This window comes from Heterodontus francisci, chromosome 32 (genome assembly GCF_036365525.1).
Source record: "Heterodontus francisci isolate sHetFra1 chromosome 32, sHetFra1.hap1, whole genome shotgun sequence".
In the NCBI taxonomy this organism is placed as follows: domain Eukaryota; kingdom Metazoa; phylum Chordata; class Chondrichthyes; order Heterodontiformes; family Heterodontidae; genus Heterodontus; species Heterodontus francisci.
Genome location: NC_090402.1, coordinates 7314476 through 7333713, shown reverse-complemented (window position 1 = coordinate 7333713; position 19238 = coordinate 7314476). Strand labels below are relative to the sequence as shown.

The following is a 19238-nucleotide window of genomic DNA, read 5'->3' as shown; positions in this document are numbered from 1 at the left end:
CATGTTTGTTTTCAGTTGGTGATTGAATGGCCTGCAGAGAGGTTTTAGAAATAAAGGTTCAATCTTATACTGTTTGAAATAATTTTTAAATATATGTTAAGCATCTCTCACTAAAAGGACAGATGGTATTTTGGAAATGCTTCATGTTTGTGCACCCCTCAATTCAGGATTTTTTGCTGCTTAGTTACATCTGCACCCAGAACACTAGCTTCAGGCTAGAAGTTAACACCTATTGTCAATTTCAATCACTACCTCAACTGATGTTTCCACTAAGGCCTCTAGCCGTCAACTTCTTGGTCCAGCAATTGAACAATTAAAAGTCAATTTACGGTAAGAAGCAAAAGAACCAGAGGTGACATGAAAAAAAAGTGTTTATGCAGGAAGTTGTGATCTGAAAGGGTGGTGGAAGCAGATTCAGTATTTCATGCTATAATTGCCCTCTATGTAGGTTAAAAATTTCCAACTCCCCACCTTGTTATCCCAGTGATAATGCTGATTCTATTTCTGATTTGCCAAGCAGTGAAAACAGTCTTTTAACTACTTTTTTCAAATGTATCTGTAATTTTAAAAATATATTCCGCTAGAGACCATTTTAGACCATCCTCCCCAGAGGTATTTCTGCTAACAGTGGAGCAGCTGTACGTAGCTTGCAGTAAGGAATGGAAACCCTACCCATGAACCCATTATGAGCTTTGTATCCAAGTCTGCCTTAATAGGAAGGAACATTGCTTTCCATTTGAGTTGCAAGTACCTGTGCAATTAATGGTCAGTTTCTTAGAGATACAGCACTGAAACAGGCCCTTCGGCCCACCGAGTCTGTGCCGACCATCAACCACCCATTTATACTAATCCTACACTAATTCCATATTCTTACCACATCCCCACCTGTCCCTATATTTCCCTACCACCGACCTGTACTAGGGGCAATTTTATAATGGCCAATTTACCTATCAACCTGCAAGTCTTTGGCATATGGGAGGAAACCGGAGCGCCCAGAGGAAACCCATGCAGACACAGGGAGAACTTGCAAACTCCACACAGGCAGTACCCAGAATTGAACCCGGGTCGCTGGAGCTGTGAGGCTGCGGGGCTAACCACTGTGCCGCCCATAAAAGCTTTCTCTTCCATAAAAGCTAGAAACAAAGGAATTCCACCTTTAAAATCAGGTGCCTAAATAGTGTTTCAGCTCCATTTTCCACATCCGCTCCACATACAATAAAACTGCAGCTCAGCAATCAGTCAGTTTAATAGAACTTTGTAAAAAGCATAATAGTAAATCAAAAGATAGCTTAAAACAATAGAATCAAGTATTTATATTTACATACTCTTAATTTGAGAAATGTGTCCATAGTAGAAATGTCATCACCTGCACATTAGATTTATAACATCTGGATCTCCAGTTTAGTGTAAGAAGCATTATCATTTGTACAAATTGTGCATATAGACACTCTTATTCAGGCTGGTTCCTGATCCTTTCACATTCTGTTGTTGAATAACAGCACTCACTGACTGAATTGTTCCCTGTCTGAAGCAAACAGGTTATCACTTAGATCTTTTTATATCCTTCAAGGAAATAGCAGTAACAGCAGCAAGTTACAGAGAAAACCTGTCACTCATCAACAACCCAGTTACAGGAAATGGTAAATTATTGCACAATTCTGTGGGCATAACACATCTCCTTAGACTTAGAGGGACTGAAATGTTTATCTTTAACAGTGTCACAGAAGTAAAATGCTGGAAATCTGAAATAAAAACAGAAAATGCTGAAAACGTTCAGGTCTGGCAGCATCTGTGGAGAGAGTAACAGTTAATGTTTTGGGTCAATGATCTTACAGTTCTGATGAAAAGTAATTGACTTGAAACACTGACTTCCCCTTTCCAGAGATGCTACTCAGCATTTCCAGTTTTTTATTATCTTTAACTGTGTTAGGGAGAAGGGTTGCCACTAAATTAAAGATATTCACAGTAGTTGTAACTTGTTCCTCCTCCATTCACCTAATTTTAGAACCAGTGTAAAACATTCATTGAGAAAGTCTACGTCGGCTGCAAGTTTCTGTTTAAGTAAAATGGCAAAAGTTGTCATAAGATGTCCTTCAATTTAGAATGACGTGGTGTTATCGATTCAGGGTTTTTGCAAACCATCTTCTCATTGCTACCCAGGACTTAATGGATATACAAAACAGAAACTGTCACACAACAGATCTATGGAATAACAGCTTCAACTGTAGGTTCCAGGAACATTCAATAAAGAGAGCAAACTATTTAGAGGAAAAGAGCACAAATTCAAGAATTATGCACCAGTCTGGCTCTACCTGGGGTACCAGGTACCGTTCTGCTCACCACTTTGCTCTGTACCACGGAGTACCTGAATAATGGGAGAGGCTACAGAATCTGGGAATATTTACACAAGAGACGGCTCACAGCGATTTTACAGAAGTAAAGACCCGAGAGGGTATAGATAGGACAAACAAATTTAACACATGCACATGATATAAGGCATAAGCCCTTACTGTGGAAAGACAGTTTAGTTTAACTTTTTACACAAGATGGTGAATGGATAAAGAGACTGATCTATCCACAAATTGAAAAAGTTGGATTTTTAAAAATTACATTTATATAGTGCCTTTTACGACCGCTGAATGTTCCAAAGCCCTTTACAGCCAATGTATCTTTGAAATGCCACAGAGCAAACTCCCACAAATGGCAATGTGATGATCAGATAATCTTTTTGTGATGTTGATTGAGGGATAAATATTGACCACGACACTGGGGAGAACTACCCTGATTTTCTTCAAAATAGTGCCATGCGATCGTTTACACCCACCTGGCAAAGACGGATGGAGCTTCGGTTTAACGTTTCATCTGAAAGATGGCAACTCATTGCGCAGCACAACAGTTTTATTATGTGAAACCTACTGAAATAAGATTTCTTATCCCATTATAGCAACTCACAATTGGAAGATATACAGCACAATGCCTGTTATGAATGAACTTCCTCTGGAAGGAAGAGGAAGTCCACGGCACAAAACCAACATAAAGATGTCGCCACAGGCAGAACTGCAGTTCAGTAGACTGACGAAAAGTAGCCAGCGTTTTTGTCATGGGAAAGTAAAGTTGCTAGCAATGGTTACAGCCGACAAACATTTTTTAAAATTCTTAAGCAGGACATGTAATACTTGAGCTTGATAGAGAAACAGTTCAGAGTCAAGCCTTGTGGTCCTGGGAATCTTTTGGTTGGGCTGTTGCATCTATTTGTTGCTGCCTGAATTCCATCCTCACCTGGCGATTCGACTCTAGCAGTTCTTGAAGTTTCGCATTTAGGACGTCATTCTTCTCCTCGAGGTTGTCCAGGCAAGAGTTGATCTGGTCAAGCATCAAGTTGAGTGCAGTGTATTCTGCCAAGAAAGGGAGGGTGAGGAGTGCTGTTAAGAATACAATATTTAACTGCCAGCAGAATAAGTTACAAAAAACAAACTTGCAATTATGTCCTGCCTTTCTTTACATCAGATCTTTGCATTTTTTCACCTCCCAGGTATTAAAACAGTTGGGGTTAGATCTGGATCTAGTAAATATATTTACTGCAGACCGAGATGCTTATTTTCGTTTGGCCACTAAGGGTTGACACTAGTGTCATCAACGGGAAAACTTGCATTTCTATAGCACTTTTCACAATTTCAGGTCGTCTCTAAGCGCTTTACACCCATTGAAGTACTTTTGAAGTGTGGTCACTTGTAATGCAGGAAACGCTGCAGCCAATTTGCGCAGAGCAAGATCCCACATAGCAATGGGATAATGACTTTTTAAAAATTGATACTAATAGAGGAATAAGTAGTCACCAGGACACTGGGGAGAACTCCCCTGCTCTTCCTCGAAATAGGGTCACAGGATCTTTCACATCTGCCCTTGGGAGCAGACGGGGTCTCGGTTTCATGTCTCATCCAAAAGACCGCACCTCCGACAGTGCAGCACTCCTTCCGTACCACCAACCAAAGTGAAAATTTAATTCTCCAACTTGCCGTCTCCAGGGGTCTGGTAAAGGGGTCTAGTATGGTCCGGTCAAGTGACCCAGTGGGGTTCGAATGGGGTCTGGATCAAGCGATCCAGTGGGATCTTGATCAAGGGAGTCCTTCGGGGTCCGGATCAATCGGGTCCAGTCGATTCCCGCTGCCGGGTTTTACCTTCTTCGGTCACATCCTCCTCCTCATCTTGCCCCACGGTGACACTCGGTTCCCCGTTCGGCCCCGACATTGCAGCAAAGCTGAGATCCGGATCAGCAGAGGCCGCCGGTCTCTCGCCTCGGAGATTGGAGCCTCTCCCTGGGGTTTCAGCAATTTGACCCCTGACCTGACCTTAAAATGTAACAAACTCAGCTGTTCGGGGTCCTAACCCAGTGTGCCCGGGAACCGTCCGAGAACAATATACAAACCGCCCCCCTCCAATTATCGATTATAATTCTCCTATTAAAATACCACAATTATTTTTTCAATTGAAAATATAATTCGAAACTTTCCCTTTTTAAAAAAAAACAGCCACAGGCACTGAGAAAGCCAGCTGGCTATGAGGCCCCTCTTGTTGCAATATGAGCAGATTGTTATTAATTTAAAGGGGTAATTCCTGCCCAACATAAAATTATCACCAGAACTGAACTGAAAATAACAGGCTGAGTAACTTATTGGAATTGTTACATTTGTAACAAACCAAAATACAAAACAAGACTCTTATTCTCTCTCCACAGATGCTGCCAGACCTGCTGAGTTTTTCCTGCACTTTTTGTTTTTGTTTCAGATTTCCAGTATTTTGCTTTTATTCTCTTATTTATATAATGTCTTTCACGTCCTTAGGACGTTCCAAAGTGCCTTACAGCCAGTTAAGTATTTTTTAAGCATAGTCAGTGTTGTAATTCCCCATTTAGTACTGAGACATGGAGAAATTTATTCACTCAGAGCCCAGAGAGCTGTGGTTGGTCTGTTGTTAAGTATATTCAAGGTTGTCATTGATAGATTTTTGAATACTAAGGCAATGGTTCTCAACCTGGAGATACCCCCAGAGGCCTTCCGGGGGTCCATGATGCAGGGCCAGCCCACGGAGGGCAATATGGTGGGGCATCCCAGGGCGCCGTGGTCCAAGAGTAAGCGAGAGAGCAGTGGTCAGAGGTGTGATCTGCTCCACCCTCCCCACACTCCTGCTCTTTTCATTATCCTTCTCTCCCCCTGCTCCTATTTTCTCTGGATTCCTGTTTTCTCTGTGATCTGTTCTCAGCATGTTTCTCACTGTGGTGTGCTTCCCCATTGTTCCTGCTCCCCTTTGCTCCTGTTGTACTTTCTCCATGTTCTGCTCCCCCTGGGTTCCTGCCAAGCATAGGCAGATTCTGCAGTGAGAAGCAGGCACACCCATCTAACTGATATCTATAAGTAAATAAAAACAAGAAATGCTGGAAATACTCAGCAAGTCTGGCAGCATCTGTGGAGAGAGAAACAGAGTTAACATTAAAGGTCAGTGACCCTTCATCAGAACTTTGCTGACAGGGAAGGGGAGGGAAAGATGCATTTGGTAGTGGCATCATGCTGGACATAAGTAAATAACTGTTTTACCAACAGTATTATTGAAACAGTCTTTACATGCACCACTTTTATATTATGAGTATTATATAGTATTATAATTTAACTGGGGAGTCACCATAATTATTATTCTATTTGAAAAGGGGTCCTTCAACCAAAAAAGTTTGAGAACCACTGCAGCATGATCATCAAGGGATATGGGGATCGAGTGGGAAAGTGGAGCTGAGGACGATCAGTTAGGATCTTATTGAATGGTGGAACAGGCCCAAGGAGTCGTATGGCCTACTCCTGCTCCTATTTCTTATGTTCACTAAACTGGCAGGGTGTGCCCTTTTGTGCGTTAGTAAATGTTAGTAAGATTATGATCTTATTCATTGTTTTAATTATTCTGTATGATTTGGGTTTTAGTCATTGTGTCCCTCTTAAAAGGGGATCACTTTTGTTAGGGTTTTTTTTTAGGTTGACACGAATAGATTAAAAGAGGCGATGTTGGTTTTGTTTGGTGGGGAGCATGTTTTGATTTGAACGGAAATTGTGAGAGACAATAATTTATGTTGTACAACCAAAATTAAGCTCACCATCAAATTTATGAAATCTTTTCTTCTTCTTGGATACAAATATAAATGATCATAAATTCCGTTTTTAATTGAAATAGGAAGACTGTATTTGGCAGAGAAAGAAAAATCCGCAGCTGGTCGGCGAAGTACACCTTTAAGAAGACCGGGGTGAATCTCATAATGTAAGGTGGACATGGCAGCTTCCTATGTGAGTGCAGGGAGGCATTGTGCCCGGTTTGTGGCTTACAGGTGGCAGGCCCTGGCACTGCAACCTGGCAGCAGGTTCTACGGGCAAGGCAGATGTTTGCAGGAAAAGTTGGCAGGAGGGTTGAATGTTGGCAGCACTGCCCTGAGCGTTGCATTTGTATTTGGTGGGACCCTGGGACTGTATCACACTCTCAGGCACTACCTGCAGGACGAGCAGCATCACGCCGAGCAGCAACACACGAAGGTAAACCGCAATTAAACGAAACAAAAAGAGGATTTCAGGGTCAAATGCGGTGCCAGTAACTTATTTGCTGGTTTATAATAAGGTTTGCATTACTAGTCGGTTTCTTACTGTTTTCCTCCTGTTTGGAAAGGGAAAATCGGCACTGATTTAGTTGGATAACGCTTAATGCACTGTGCTCTTTTGTAGCATGTTTTGCAACTCATTGTGTTTCCATCACTTTGCACTCGTTTCCTTTCAAACTCTCAGCCTGACTGCGTTTTGCATCAGACGTGTCAAATGTTATCCAGCTAAAAGGTGATGTTGCATTTTATTTTAACAAATATGGCTGAAGGAAGATTCAAACTTTTTTCCTTTAAAAATAATGTACAATTGTCGATCCTATAAAATTATAATTTTCAGTTTCATGTAGACATACTGGTGGATTTCAAACTTTTCTATATGGGGAATCCCTTAAAAATGTTAACTTACTTCCCTTATTCTAGGTTTCCAAAGATAGTAATAACCGTACATATTTATTATTCTTAGGCAGCAATATGTGTAATGTGTTAACAAGACATTTATGTTTATATGTTTGCCTGCATAACACTCCTTAGATTTCAAGGTATTGTATGTCTTGTGCTATATAAACGTAAGTCTTTTTATATTGTGATGTGAATTTTAATCCTCATAAAGTTGTGTAGCATATTCCCAGGAGAACATAGGAATAGGAGGAGACCATTCAGCCCCCTCGAGCCTGTTCCGCCATTCAGTTAGATCGTGGCCGCTCTGTCTCTTAACTCCATGTACTCGCCTTAGTTCCATAACCTTTAATACCCTTGCTTAACAAAAATCTATCAATCTCTGTTTTGAAATTTTACTTGACCCCCAGTCTTAGTAGCTTTTTGGGGAAGAGAGTTCCAGATTTCCGCTGCCCTTAGATGATGTGCTTCCTGACATCACCCCTAAATGGCCTAGTTTTGATTTTAAGATTATGCCCGCTTGTTCCAGACTCCCTTCACCAGAGGACATAATTTATCTCTATCCAACCTATCAACAAGATTAATCATCTTACCATATTTAGACCATGGCTGGCACAGACACAATGGGCCAAATGGCGCTTTCTGGGCCATAAATTTCTATGATTCTATGACCCCTTAATCTTCTATACGTAGGGAGTACAAACCTAGTCAATGCAACCTGCCCTCCTAATTTCACATTTTAACCTCAGTATCAACCTGCCTGTCTCTTCAAGTATGTCTCTTCAATCTTCCCAACCTACCTTTTGCTCCCCTGGAGAATTTGCTGGTATTCACTCTGTTGTCTTCAATCTAAAAGGGAATTGGATAGTTGCTTGAAAAAGAGGTTAAAAGGGTGGAAATGGTCAGGAGAGTGGGATTAGAAACTACAGGTGGACTGTGGAAAGTAACAATGGCACGGATATAATTGGCTGAATGACCTATTTCTGTGCCGCAATGGGCTTTGATTCTGTGATTGCATAAATGATGCAGTCATACTGCTACTTCAGTGTAAAGGGATTTTGAGTGCACATTGATGTAAAAGTGACACCTAACTTGAGAGACCAGCCTAATGTGTGACTCTCGAGCACACTGAAGCTGAGTGGTGTGAAGTTCACTTCCAGGCGGTAGTCAGTGCCGACAGTATAACTATAGACTGGTGTCTGCCATGGCTCAGTCGGTATCACTGTCACCTCTGAGTAAGAAGGTTGTGGGTTCAAGGCTAACTCCAGGTCTTGGAGCAGCTAATTCAGGTTCACAGTACTGAGGGGCTGCTGCACTGTCTGAGGGGCTGTGTTTCAGATGACCTATTAAACCACAGTCTCATCTGACTTCTGGATGTAAAAGGTCCCACTATTTTGAAGAAGAGCAGGGGAGTTCACCCCAGGCCCTGGCCAATATTTATCCTTCAGCTGGACATCACGAAAACAGATTATCTGGTCGTTATCACATTGCTGTTTGTGGGATCTTGCTGGGTGCAAATTGGCTGCTGTGTTTCTTACAACAGTGACTATACTTTAATGTAGTACCTCAAAAAAGAATGTCATTGGCTGAAAAATGCTTTAGGATGTCCTGAGGCCATGAACGGCACTATAAAATGGTCAGTCTCTCCTTTTTTTTCCCTCCCTCCATTCACTTTGATGGACCCTGGTCAGACAAATGCACTCCACTGCTTGGGCCAGTTTTGAATGATAAAGCACAAATGGGAGCGTTCACTGAACTGGAATTATGAAAGAAAGTCAGAGTTGCATTACATAGCGCCTTTTGCAACATCAGGGTACCCCAAAGCTCTTCACAGCCAATGAAGTAGTTTAGTAGTGTAGTCGCTGTTGTAGGAAATGCGGCAGCCAATTTGCACACAGCAAACTCCCACAAACAGCAACTTGCTGATGACTGGATCATCTGTTTTAGTGATATTGGGTGGGTGGTTGGAGGGGACAGTACTTTAGCTCTCCAGGTGTGGTTGAAACCTCCTTTCTCTTCCCCCTGTGTGTTTGCCTTGCTGCAGAAGTCCAGTGCCGGCCTGTCGCTCACTCTGTACCAGTACAAGACCTGCCCGTTCTGCAGCAAAGTCCGGGCATTCCTTGATTTCCACTCGCTGCCCTATGAGATCGTGGAGGTCAACCCGGTCTCGCGCAAGGAGATAAAATTTTCCAGCTACTGCAAGGTTCCAATTCTGATGGGGGATGATGGAGAGAAAGTGGTGAGTTTGCACAAAGCTGCGTCAGAAATGGGCACATATTCTAAACACTGAGCATGAAATATTATTGAACAAGAATTTATTTTTTTTAATTCCCTGACCTCAAGTGATGGGAGGGGGGCCTTTTCTGGAGAACATTAAGAGCCAATATTATAGGGTGCGACTGGAGTCACAGGTAGACCTGAACTGGGTAGGGGTGGCTAAATGGGTGTGCTTTTACAACAGTCTGGCAATTTTTATGTTTTTTTTTAAGTGACAGATTGAATCAGTTTCCAAACTTGCCACTGTGATATTCTTAGTGTGTCAGCTGTGGCTCACTGGGTAGTACTCTTGCCCCTGAGTCAGAAGGTTGTGGGTTCAAATCCCACTCCAGAACACAAAAATCTAGCCTGACACTCCAGTGCACCACTGAGGGAGTGCTGCACCATCGGAACTGCTGTCTTTCGGATGAGACCCGTCTGCCCTCTCAGGTGGGTGTAAAAGATCCCATGATGCTATTTTGAAGAAGAGGAAGGGGAGTTTTGCCTAGTGTCCAGCCCAATATTTATCCCTCCACCAACATCCCTGAAAGAGAGTGTCCAGTCATTGTTACATAGCTGTTTGTGGGAGCTTTCTGTGTGCAAATTGGCTGCCACGTTTCCCATATTACAGCAGTGACTATGCTTCAAAAATACTTCATTGGCTATAAAGTGCTTTTGGGACTTCCTGAAGTTGAGGCCACACCCCTACTCCTTCCACATATCGCTGCAAATTTTTATTTTTCAATTATTTATATGATTCCCTTTTCCAAGTTACTGTTGAATTTATTTCCATCACCCATTCAGACAGTGCATTTCAGATTAACAACTTGCTGTGTAAAAATATTCAATTACCCCGCCCCCACCCACCCTGGTTCTTTTGCCAACAAATAGAATAAATGTATAATTTACTTTTGTATTTCCACATTAGTGACATAAACTAGGAGGAAAAGCCTCTGCAAAGTTTAGACAGTGGCTTCAGAATGTGGAAATCTGTTGGAACTCTTTCAGGATGGTGACTGGAGCATATAGTTCAGGTTAACACTTGAATGCAGCAGCAAGGGAGTGCTGCATTGCACGAGGTACCGACTTTCCAATGAGACTTTAAACCATCTGCCGCTGCTCTGGTTCAAGCGGATGTTTGTCATGTGAAACTCTTCATAGCAGAGTAGGAAGTTCTCCCGAGTCCTTCCCAACATTCAATCAATCAGCTCATTATGGGATCTTGCTCTGCACAAAAAGGTTACCACATCTGCTGTCATTAAATGTCGAAGTACTTAATTGTACACAAAGCAATTTGGAATGTTTGAGAGGTGCAATGAAGTGTTATCCAAGTGTATGTCTCTGTTTTCTCTCTCTCTCTCTCTCTTTCTCCCTTTCTCCCTCTCTCTCCCTTCCCTTCCTCGCCCATCTCTCCTTCTGTCTTTCTTTATCTCCCTATTTTTCCCATATATGTATCTTTTTCCCCATCCCCTCTTTCTCTTCACCCATCTCTCTCACATTCAAGTTTAGTGTTAATTGCAGATTATTTTTAACGTGAAATCTGAGGTGACTGAAATGAGTGTGTTGGATTAAGGGTGTAGAGTTGGGTGGTTGTAAAATGTGGGATTAGCAGTTTTTAACTAATTTAATTTCCTTTTTTTTTTAGCAAATCAACGATTCCTCAGTTATCATCAGTGCATTAAAGACATATTTACTGTCCAGGTAAATCTGAAGTGGCAACTGACAATCATTTGGATATTTTATTTCTAAACTTTTTTTCTTTGTGAAGTTTAGATTCTCTTTTTTAAATAGAGCTTTCAGTTTCACCATTTTATTTTGTCAAAAGAATTCCCATTTTTCATCCTCTCGCTTTTAATTTTATTTCTGATTTTTTTCACCCTTTGAGATCTCATTATTCTCCAATTATAACCATGATTTTTTTTTTGTTATTTATTTCCCCTCCCCAACTAGTCTTGAACTCCAAAAATCACTTAATTTTTCCAGAAATATTAATTTTCTCTTTCTCTCCTGTGTTCTGGTTGTTAAGGGTGATTGTGGCACACTTGGACCCTTTACGCCAACATGTGTACACTTGCACGCTTACACACACACATTCCTTCGCTAACTTGGACACACATCCAGTCTCTTTCCTCTTTATACACAGACTCTTCCATTATCGTGTCCCTTGCACACTTAAAACACATTCCATCCCGCTCTCTCGCACCCACAATCTCTCAAACACAGTCTTTTGTCTATTTTGTAAGATTTTTCTTTAATTCCACCATTCTTTTTTGCCCTCAGCTTTTATCTGCTTCTGAACAGCCCAAAAGTTTCTCTTTTCTCGGGATAGTGGGATTAGCTGAGTTGCTCTTCCAGAGAGCCAGCATAGGCGTGATGGGCCGAATGGCCTCCTGTGCTGTAACCATTCTATGATTCTATACAACACGCTGGTTTGTCTTTCCACACTGTTTACTCACTGTTTCTCAAACATTTCAGGCACAGAGACCTAACTCAGGTGGTATCTTACTACCCAGAGATGCAATCCAAAAACGAGAAGGGGAAAGAGGTGGTTGAATACAACAACAAGTACTGGGTGATGCTGGAGGATCAGGATGAAAAGCAATACTACCCCACCAAGGAGGCGAGGAAGTATGTAAACCTGGACAGCATACTTAAATCAATCATAATTTTTACAAATAACATCAGGAAAACAGCCTCTTCTAATTGGGTCAGTGTGTTCCCTCCTGTACAGTCCTGGTACGTGGAGAGGATATGCCACTGTGCCTTTGTTATCTCCAGACTCGACTATTCCAATGCTTTCCTAGCTGCCACCTCCCCCACCCCAGTTCTTTCTCTGAAAGCTTCAGCTGATCCAAAAATCTGCTATCCATGTCCTAACTCACACCATGCCATTCACCCATCCACCCCTTGTGTTCACTGACAGTGCCTCAATTTTTAAAATTCTCATCCTTCTTTACAAATCCCTCCATGGCCTCGTCCTTCCCTATTCTCTGTAACCTCCTGCAGCCCTACAACCCTCTGAGATCTCTGCACTCCTCCAGTTCTGGCCTCCTGCATATCTTTGATTTTAATTGCCTGACCATTAGCAGCTTTGGCTCCTAAGCTCTGGAATTCCCTCCCTAACCCTCTCCACCTCTCTCTCCTCATTGAAGACGCTCTGTCTTTGACCAAGCTTTTGGTCACCTATCCGTATATCTTCGTGTGTGGCTCGATGTCAAATTTTGTTTAACAATGCTTCCATGAAGCACCTTGGGATGTTTTTACTACAGTTAAAGTTGCTATATAAATGCGAGTTGTTGTTGTCATGTACAGACTTCAAATGGCTGGCTACACCCCTGTTTCCGCAAGGGAGGGAGGGAGGGAAGACACTCGGTTCATCATCTAGCTGTTGCGGCACATGCTGTACTGGCTGGCTAGGTCGTGGCCCATGACAAGGTCGATCAGCTGACTTTGGTTATAGGTGTTGGATGTTCTTTGCTGTACAACTTGTGCTTTTTTTTTCTTTAATGTCTTTAATTTCTTTAAAGGGAGGAAATGAAATGGCGCAAGTGGGTGGATGACTGGCTGGTTCATCTCATTTCGCCCAACGTCTACCGCACTCCTGGAGAAGCCCTGGAGTCTTTCGACTACATTGTGCGGGAGGGAAAATTTGGAACGTTTGAAGGATTTTTTGCTAAGTATTTTGGAGCAGCAGCCATGTTCTTTGTCAGCAAGAGACTTAAGTCAAGGTATTTAATTCTTTAAGATTCCTTGGTAAGTCTGGGCACCTGGAAGGGAAGTGGGAGATTGCCGACTGGAGATGGAACTAGGGTTGGTCAGAAGGGTGTCCAAGTCTTTGAGAGTATGCAGAGGAGATTTACTAGAATGGTACCAGGGATGAGGGACTTAAGTTACTTGGAAAGACTGGAGAAGCTGGGATTGTTCTCCTTAGAGCAGAGAAGGTTATGGGGAGACTTAACAAAAGTGTTCAAAATCATGAAGGCTTTTGATCGAGTAAATAAGGAAAGACTGTTTTCAGTGGCAGAAGGGTTGGTAATCAGACAACGCATTTAAGATAATTGCTAAATGAGGGGAGATGAGAATTACTTTTTTAACGCAGTGAGTTGTTGAGATCTGGAATGCTCTGCATGAAAGGGTGGTGGAAGCAGATTCAAAAATAACTTTCAAAAGGTGAATTGGATTTATATTTGAAGAGAAGAAAATTGCAAGGCTATGGGGAAAGGACGGGGATGGTGAGGGACTAATTTGGATTGCTGTTTCGAAGAGTGGAACAGGGCTAAGTGGCCTCCATCTGTGCTGTAAGATTCTGTGACTCCACTGGCCCATGTTGGTACCTCTGAACTGTTGATTTGAGGTTGTGAGGGCAGGGAGTGGAAGTACTGCAACTTTGAATTGGGTCCATTCTCTCAGTTGGTGAATTGTCGCAAGGGATTGTACATGATCAAAAAAGACAGACAATTTACAAATGGGGTGTGCTATCATAGTAGTTCTAAACTTTTTGGAGAGATTTTAACTTCACCCGACCACTGGAAACTGGGCCAGGAAACAGCTGAAGTGGAGTGGGCTGATTTCTTGCTCCAATGCTGCTGAGTGCAATTTTAAAATGAAGCTGTCAAGGATACCCACCCGAAGTTGGCAGAGGCCTTCGTTAAATATGCAGATCCGGTGCCAGTAATGTAATCGGGACCCGACTGTTAATTGAACATTGGTAGGCCTTTGAGTCCCACCAGTAAAGTGTAGGTCTCCCTTGTCCCTGATTCCATAATTTCCCCCCTCCCCCGAAACCACCAGGTGTCCAGAAACCCCATCCCTTTGGACCTGGCCAGTGGTCTTTGGGACACTCGATTTGGATTCAAAAGAGAAACCTTACAGGAAACCAGATCATCTAATTTTAAAGGGAAATGGTACATGAACCACCACGGGAAAAGCCACATGCACTGGTCTTTTCTACCATTTCTCTCTCCGCTTGAAGCAGTCATCCCACATTCACTGATTGTCTGGACTGTAACTCCAACCTCTCTTCCTTTTGCACCTCCTGTACCTTGTCTTAAGAGAACTTGCTGAATCTTTGTCCTTGCTGGTTTTCAGACATAATCTTCACGATGATGTCCGGCAGGATCTGTACAAAGCAGTGGATCAGTGGGTGGCTGCTGTCGGCAAGCACAGGCCATTCATGGGCGGGGACATGCCCAACCTCGCTGACCTGGTAAGAGATGTCAGTCATTGTGGGTTCTGTTGGGGTTTACCATGATACCAGATCTATCAGCAAAGATTGAACAGGTTGGGGCTGTCTTGTCTAGAGGAGCGAAGGCTAAGGGGTGATCTGATAGAGGTCTTTAAGATTATGAAAGGGTTTGATAGGGTAGACGTAGAGAGGAAGTTTCCACTTGCAACAGAGAAACAAGCCATTCGGCCCAACTGTTCCATGCCGGTGTTTATGCTCCACATGATCCTCCTCCCACCTCTCTGCATCTCACCCTTTCCGCCAAAACTCCTTTGTGTTTATCTAGCTTCCCCTTAAATGCATCTGTGCCATTCGCCTGAACTACTCCCTGTGGTAGCAAGTTCCATATTCTTACCACTCTGAGTAAAGATGTTTCTCCTGAATTTCCTTTGGATTATTACTGACTCTCTTATATTTATGGGCCCTAGTTCTGGTCTCGCCCCCCAAATGGAAACATCTTCTCTATGTCTACCCTATCAAACCCTTTTATGATTTTAAAGATTTCTATCAGATCATTTATAGAGAAAAGAGTCCCAGCCTGTTGAGCTTTCCTGATAGGTATAACCTCTCAGTTCTGTAAGTTCTGCCTCTTGTAAATCCCCCTGTCTCTTGCTTTTTCATCTTCACAGGCAGTCTATGGGGTACTTCGGGTAATGGAAGGTCTGGAGGCATTCAGTGACATGATGGCAAACACCAAGATCAAGGCGTGGTATCAAAGAATGGAGGAAGACATCCAGAAAGGACGGGAAGTTGAGCAATTAATTGCTGCAGGAGCCATTGAGAGAATCGTGTGAAATTCCAGTTGCATTTCACTTCTGTTAATGGTTTTGGATGGACAATAAGACCTAATGTTAACGGAGTGCTGTGAGATCTGTATGGAGAAAAGAATAACTGCTTTAAAAACTGAGTCCACGCAACACTTATCCTCAGCTAATCAAGGATGCGTTTACACTGCAACAGAAAGACTTAGTGCAATGCTGCCTTCGTGGTTTAAATGCATTCTGAATCCAGAATTGAGGACTGGTCTGATACCAGATGGGAAGTTGGTGGACGGAATCTCTCTCTGCTTTGCTCCAAACTCAATTCAGGTTTATTACCTGATTTACACTTACACGGTTTAGCATTGATGCCAGGGTAAAACTGCTTTGCGACAATGCCGCTAAGTATAAATGCAACTGAAAAGGCACTTAAAATAAAAACTCTCAGAAATAATAAAACTGTAGCTTTAAAACACACAGAAATTCATAAATTAAGCTGTGCGACGATTGTGAGCATTGAATTAAAAGGCAAAATAAAAATTAGACATCTCAAAGAGACTCAGGCTGTGCTCGTAATGCATAGCAAATTCTGTCTCTCTATGGAGAGAACAGACAAGATAATGTTTCAGGTGTAACCCTTAGTCAGAAGTGGTAACAAACAGTATTTAAGTAGGAACAAAACAGAGAAGGGGGAAACACACACAAACATATGATGGGTAGAATGCCCATTACTTGTATGGGTGATGTCTCTTTCTTGCTTCGCTTTGTTATGTTTCAATTTAAATGCTGTTCATTTTTTAGTTCTGATGAAGGGTTGGACTTGAAACATTAACTTCAGAGCAGGGGAGTTCTTTGCAGTATCCTGGATTTATCCCTCGGCTCACAGCAACAGAAATAGATTATCCTGGTCATTTTCACATTGCGTTTTTTTTTCTTTAATGGGATGTGGGCATAGCTGGCTGGCAAGGCCAGCATTTGTTGCCCATCCCGAATTACCCTTGAGAAGTTTGCAGTGAACAACCCTCGAGTCGAGTCATTTATGCACAGAAGGAGGCCACCTTCTGACTTGCTAAGCCATTTCGGACGGCAGTTAAGAGTCAACCACGTTGCTGCAGGTCTGGAATTATATGTAGGCCAGACCAGGTAAGGACGGAAGATTTCCTTCCCTAAAGGACATTAGTGAACCAAATGGGTTTTTTATGACAATCGATGACAGCTTCATGGTACCATTACTGAAACTAGCTTTCAATTCCAGATTTTTTTTTTAATTAATTAGATTTCTTGAATTTAAATTCCACCAGCTGCTGCGATGGGATTTGAACCTGTGTCCCCATGGCATTAGCCTGGGCCTCTACTAGTCCACTGACATTACCACTACGTCACTGTCTCCCCCTTGGTGTTTGTGGGAGTTCGCTGTGTGCATATTGGCTGCCACGTTTCCTATATTACTTCACTCAAAGGGTTGTGAATCTTTGGAATTCTCTACCCCAGATGGTTGTGGATGCTCCATCATTGAATTCATTTAAGGCTGGGATAGATAGATTTTTCGTCTCGCAGGGCATCAATGGATATGGGGAGCAGGCAGGAAAGTGGAATTGAAGCCCAAGATCAGCCAAGATCATATTGAATGGCGGAGCAGGCTCGATGGGCCATATGGTCTACTTCTGCTCCTGTTTCTTGTGTATTACAACAATGACTGTTTCAAAAACACTTCCATGACTGTAAAGTGCTTTGGAATGTCCTGAAGTTGTGAAAGGCACTATAGAAATCTCTCTCTCCCCTTTACATTCTATTGGATTCCTTCAAAAGCACATCTAGCCACATCCTGAAGTTATCTGAAGGAAGACTACTGAGGAAGGTCGCGGTAGATTGGCAGCTGCTTGTAAATTCTGGCTGCCATGCTCAGAGAGGCAAGGTTATCAAGCTCAGAAAAACCAGCAGGAAATGACTGTTACAGTTCCAAATGTCAAGAAAGGCAAAATGTGGTAGACTGGGCGCTAGATACAAGATTGTTTAAATTCTATTTTATCTGGGTGAGAGTGATTTGACGAGTTACATGGAAGTTCTTCCAGTTGATAATTTTAATGCATTTTGACGTTTCTCCCACCTGCATTTCTCTTTTGCTTCCCCCTCTCCCTGTAACCACCAAGGCTCCTTCGACAGCACCTTCCAAACCCGTGACCTCTACCACCTAGACGGACAAGTGCAGTAGATGCATAGGAACACCACCACCTGCAAGTTCTCCTCCAAGTCACACACCATTCCGACTTAGAACTATATCGCCATTCCTTCACTGTCGCTGGGTGAAAATCCTGGAAGTCCCTTCCTAACACCACTGTGGGTGTACCTACACCCCAAGGACTGCAGGGGATCAAGAAGGCAGCTCACCACATCAAGGGTAATTAGGGATGGGCAATAAATGCTGATCTTACCAGTGACGCTCCCATCCCAACGAATAAAATTTTTTTTTCGCGTTTTTGCTGATGCGATGCCCTCTCCACTTCCCTATGGCAAATGCAAGTAAGTTTATCTATTGAGGTATTGAATACTTGGCATCAGGTGGCAGGACTATATCTCCAACACAGAAGTCCTTGAAGCGGCCAACATCCCCAGCTTATACACACTACTGAGTCAGCGGCGCTTGAGATGGCTTGGCCATGTGAGCCGCATGGAAGATAGCAGGATCCCCAAAGACACATTGTACAGCGAGCTCGCCACTGGTATCAGACCCACCGGCCGTCCATGTCTCCGTTATAAAGACGTCTGCAAACGTGACATGAAATCGTGTGACATTGATCACAAGTCGTGGGAGTCAGTTGCCAGCATTCGCCAGAGCTGGCGGGCAGCCATAAAGACAGGGCTAAATTGTGGCGAGTCGAAGAGACTTAGTAGTTGGCAGGAAAAAAGACAGAGGCGCAAGGGGAGAGCCAACTGTGCAACAGCCCCAACAAACAAATTTCTCTGCAGCACCTGTGGAAGAGCCTGTCACTCCAGAATTGGCCTTTATAGCCACTCCAGGCGCTGCTTCACAAACCACTGACCACCTCCAGGCGCGTATCCATTGTCTCTCGAGATAAGGAGGCCCAAAAGAACATCAGAATTTGACAGGATGTATTTGAGACTATTTTTTTTAGTAGTATTTAATAAGCATTATGAATTTTACTATGTTGTATATTAAATATGACTGGAATATTGTTGGGTTGCAGAGGTCAATCATGGATTCTACAGTGTGGAGTTTTCATAACAGCTCAGTTAGTCAGTGCAGGTTATAACTGCCATACAGACCTGGTGTTAGCTGATCTTAGTCAGGATAGTAGCTGGGCTGCAACAATTTGGTCAAGACGAGAAACAGTCAGCCAAGGTTCCCCCTCCTGAACCATTTTGAAAAGTGAACACAAGGTGAGAACAAGATGAGGCTTGGCTTGGGTGCCTACATAATGATAACCACATCAGCCACACCTTAGTGGTAGCACTTTTGCCTCTGAGTTGGAAGGGTTTGGGTTCAAGACCCACTTCAGAGACTTGAACACAAAAATCTAGGCTGACACTCCAATGCAGTACTGAGGGAGTGCTGTATAAGTCAGAGGTGCCATCTTTCAGATGAGGCATTAAACATTACAGCAGAATATAGATAGATTGGAGAGTTGGGCAGAGAAATGGCAGATGGAGTTCAATCAGGGTAAATGCGAGGTGATGCATTTTGGAAGATCCAATTCAAGAGTGAACTATACAGTAAATTGAAAAGTCCTGGGGAAAATTGATGTACAGAGAGATTTGGGTGTTCAGGTCCATTGTTCCCTGAAGGTGGCAACGCAGGTAAATAGAGTGGTCAAGAAGGCATATGGCATGCTTTCCTTCATCGGACGGGGAATTGAGTACAAGAGTTGGCAGGTCATGTTACAGTTGTATAGGACTTTGGTTCGGCCACATTTGGAATACTGCGTGCAGTTCTGGTCGCCACATTACCAAAAGGATG

At 42.9% G+C, this 19238-nt stretch overlaps 2 protein-coding genes across 2 annotated transcripts; one reads left to right on the top strand and one right to left on the bottom strand.

Moving 5' to 3' along the window:
• Nucleotides 1-1228: 1228 nt before the first annotated feature.
• bbln (bublin coiled coil protein) lies at nt 1229-4356 on the bottom strand. Its single transcript, XM_068012132.1, has 2 exons — nt 4179-4356; nt 1229-3395 (listed from the first exon to the last, which is right to left on the bottom strand). The coding sequence occupies exons 1-2, from the start codon at nt 4246-4248 to the stop codon at nt 3205-3207; spliced, it is 261 nt and encodes an 86-aa protein (XP_067868233.1). The 5' UTR covers nt 4249-4356; the 3' UTR covers nt 1229-3204.
• Nucleotides 4357-6263: 1907 nt separating this feature from the next.
• Nucleotides 6264-18096, top strand: ptgesl (prostaglandin E synthase 2-like). Its single transcript, XM_068012131.1, has 7 exons — nt 6264-6566; nt 9069-9263; nt 10926-10981; nt 11756-11908; nt 12808-13008; nt 14369-14486; nt 15134-18096. The coding sequence occupies exons 1-7, from the start codon at nt 6309-6311 to the stop codon at nt 15296-15298; spliced, it is 1146 nt and encodes a 381-aa protein (XP_067868232.1). The 5' UTR covers nt 6264-6308; the 3' UTR covers nt 15299-18096.
• Nucleotides 18097-19238: the final 1142 nt, after the last annotated feature.

Coding starts and splice junctions, on each gene's coding strand:
- ptgesl (XM_068012131.1), top strand. CDS start 6,309: ATGGCAGCTTCCTATGTGAGTGCAGGGAGGCATTGTGCCCGGTTTGTG. Junction 9,264..10,925: donor GGGATGATGGAGAGAAAGTG/GTGAGTTTGCAC, acceptor TTTTTTTTTTAG/CAAATCAACGATTCCTCAGT. Junction 13,009..14,368: donor AGCAAGAGACTTAAGTCAAG/GTATTTAATTCT, acceptor GCTGGTTTTCAG/ACATAATCTTCACGATGATG.
- bbln (XM_068012132.1), bottom strand. CDS start 4,248: ATGTCGGGGCCGAACGGGGAACCGAGTGTCACCGTGGGGCAAGATGAG. Junction 3,396..4,178: donor GGAGGATGTGACCGAAGAAG/GTAAAACCCGGC, acceptor CTTTCTTGGCAG/AATACACTGCACTCAACTTG.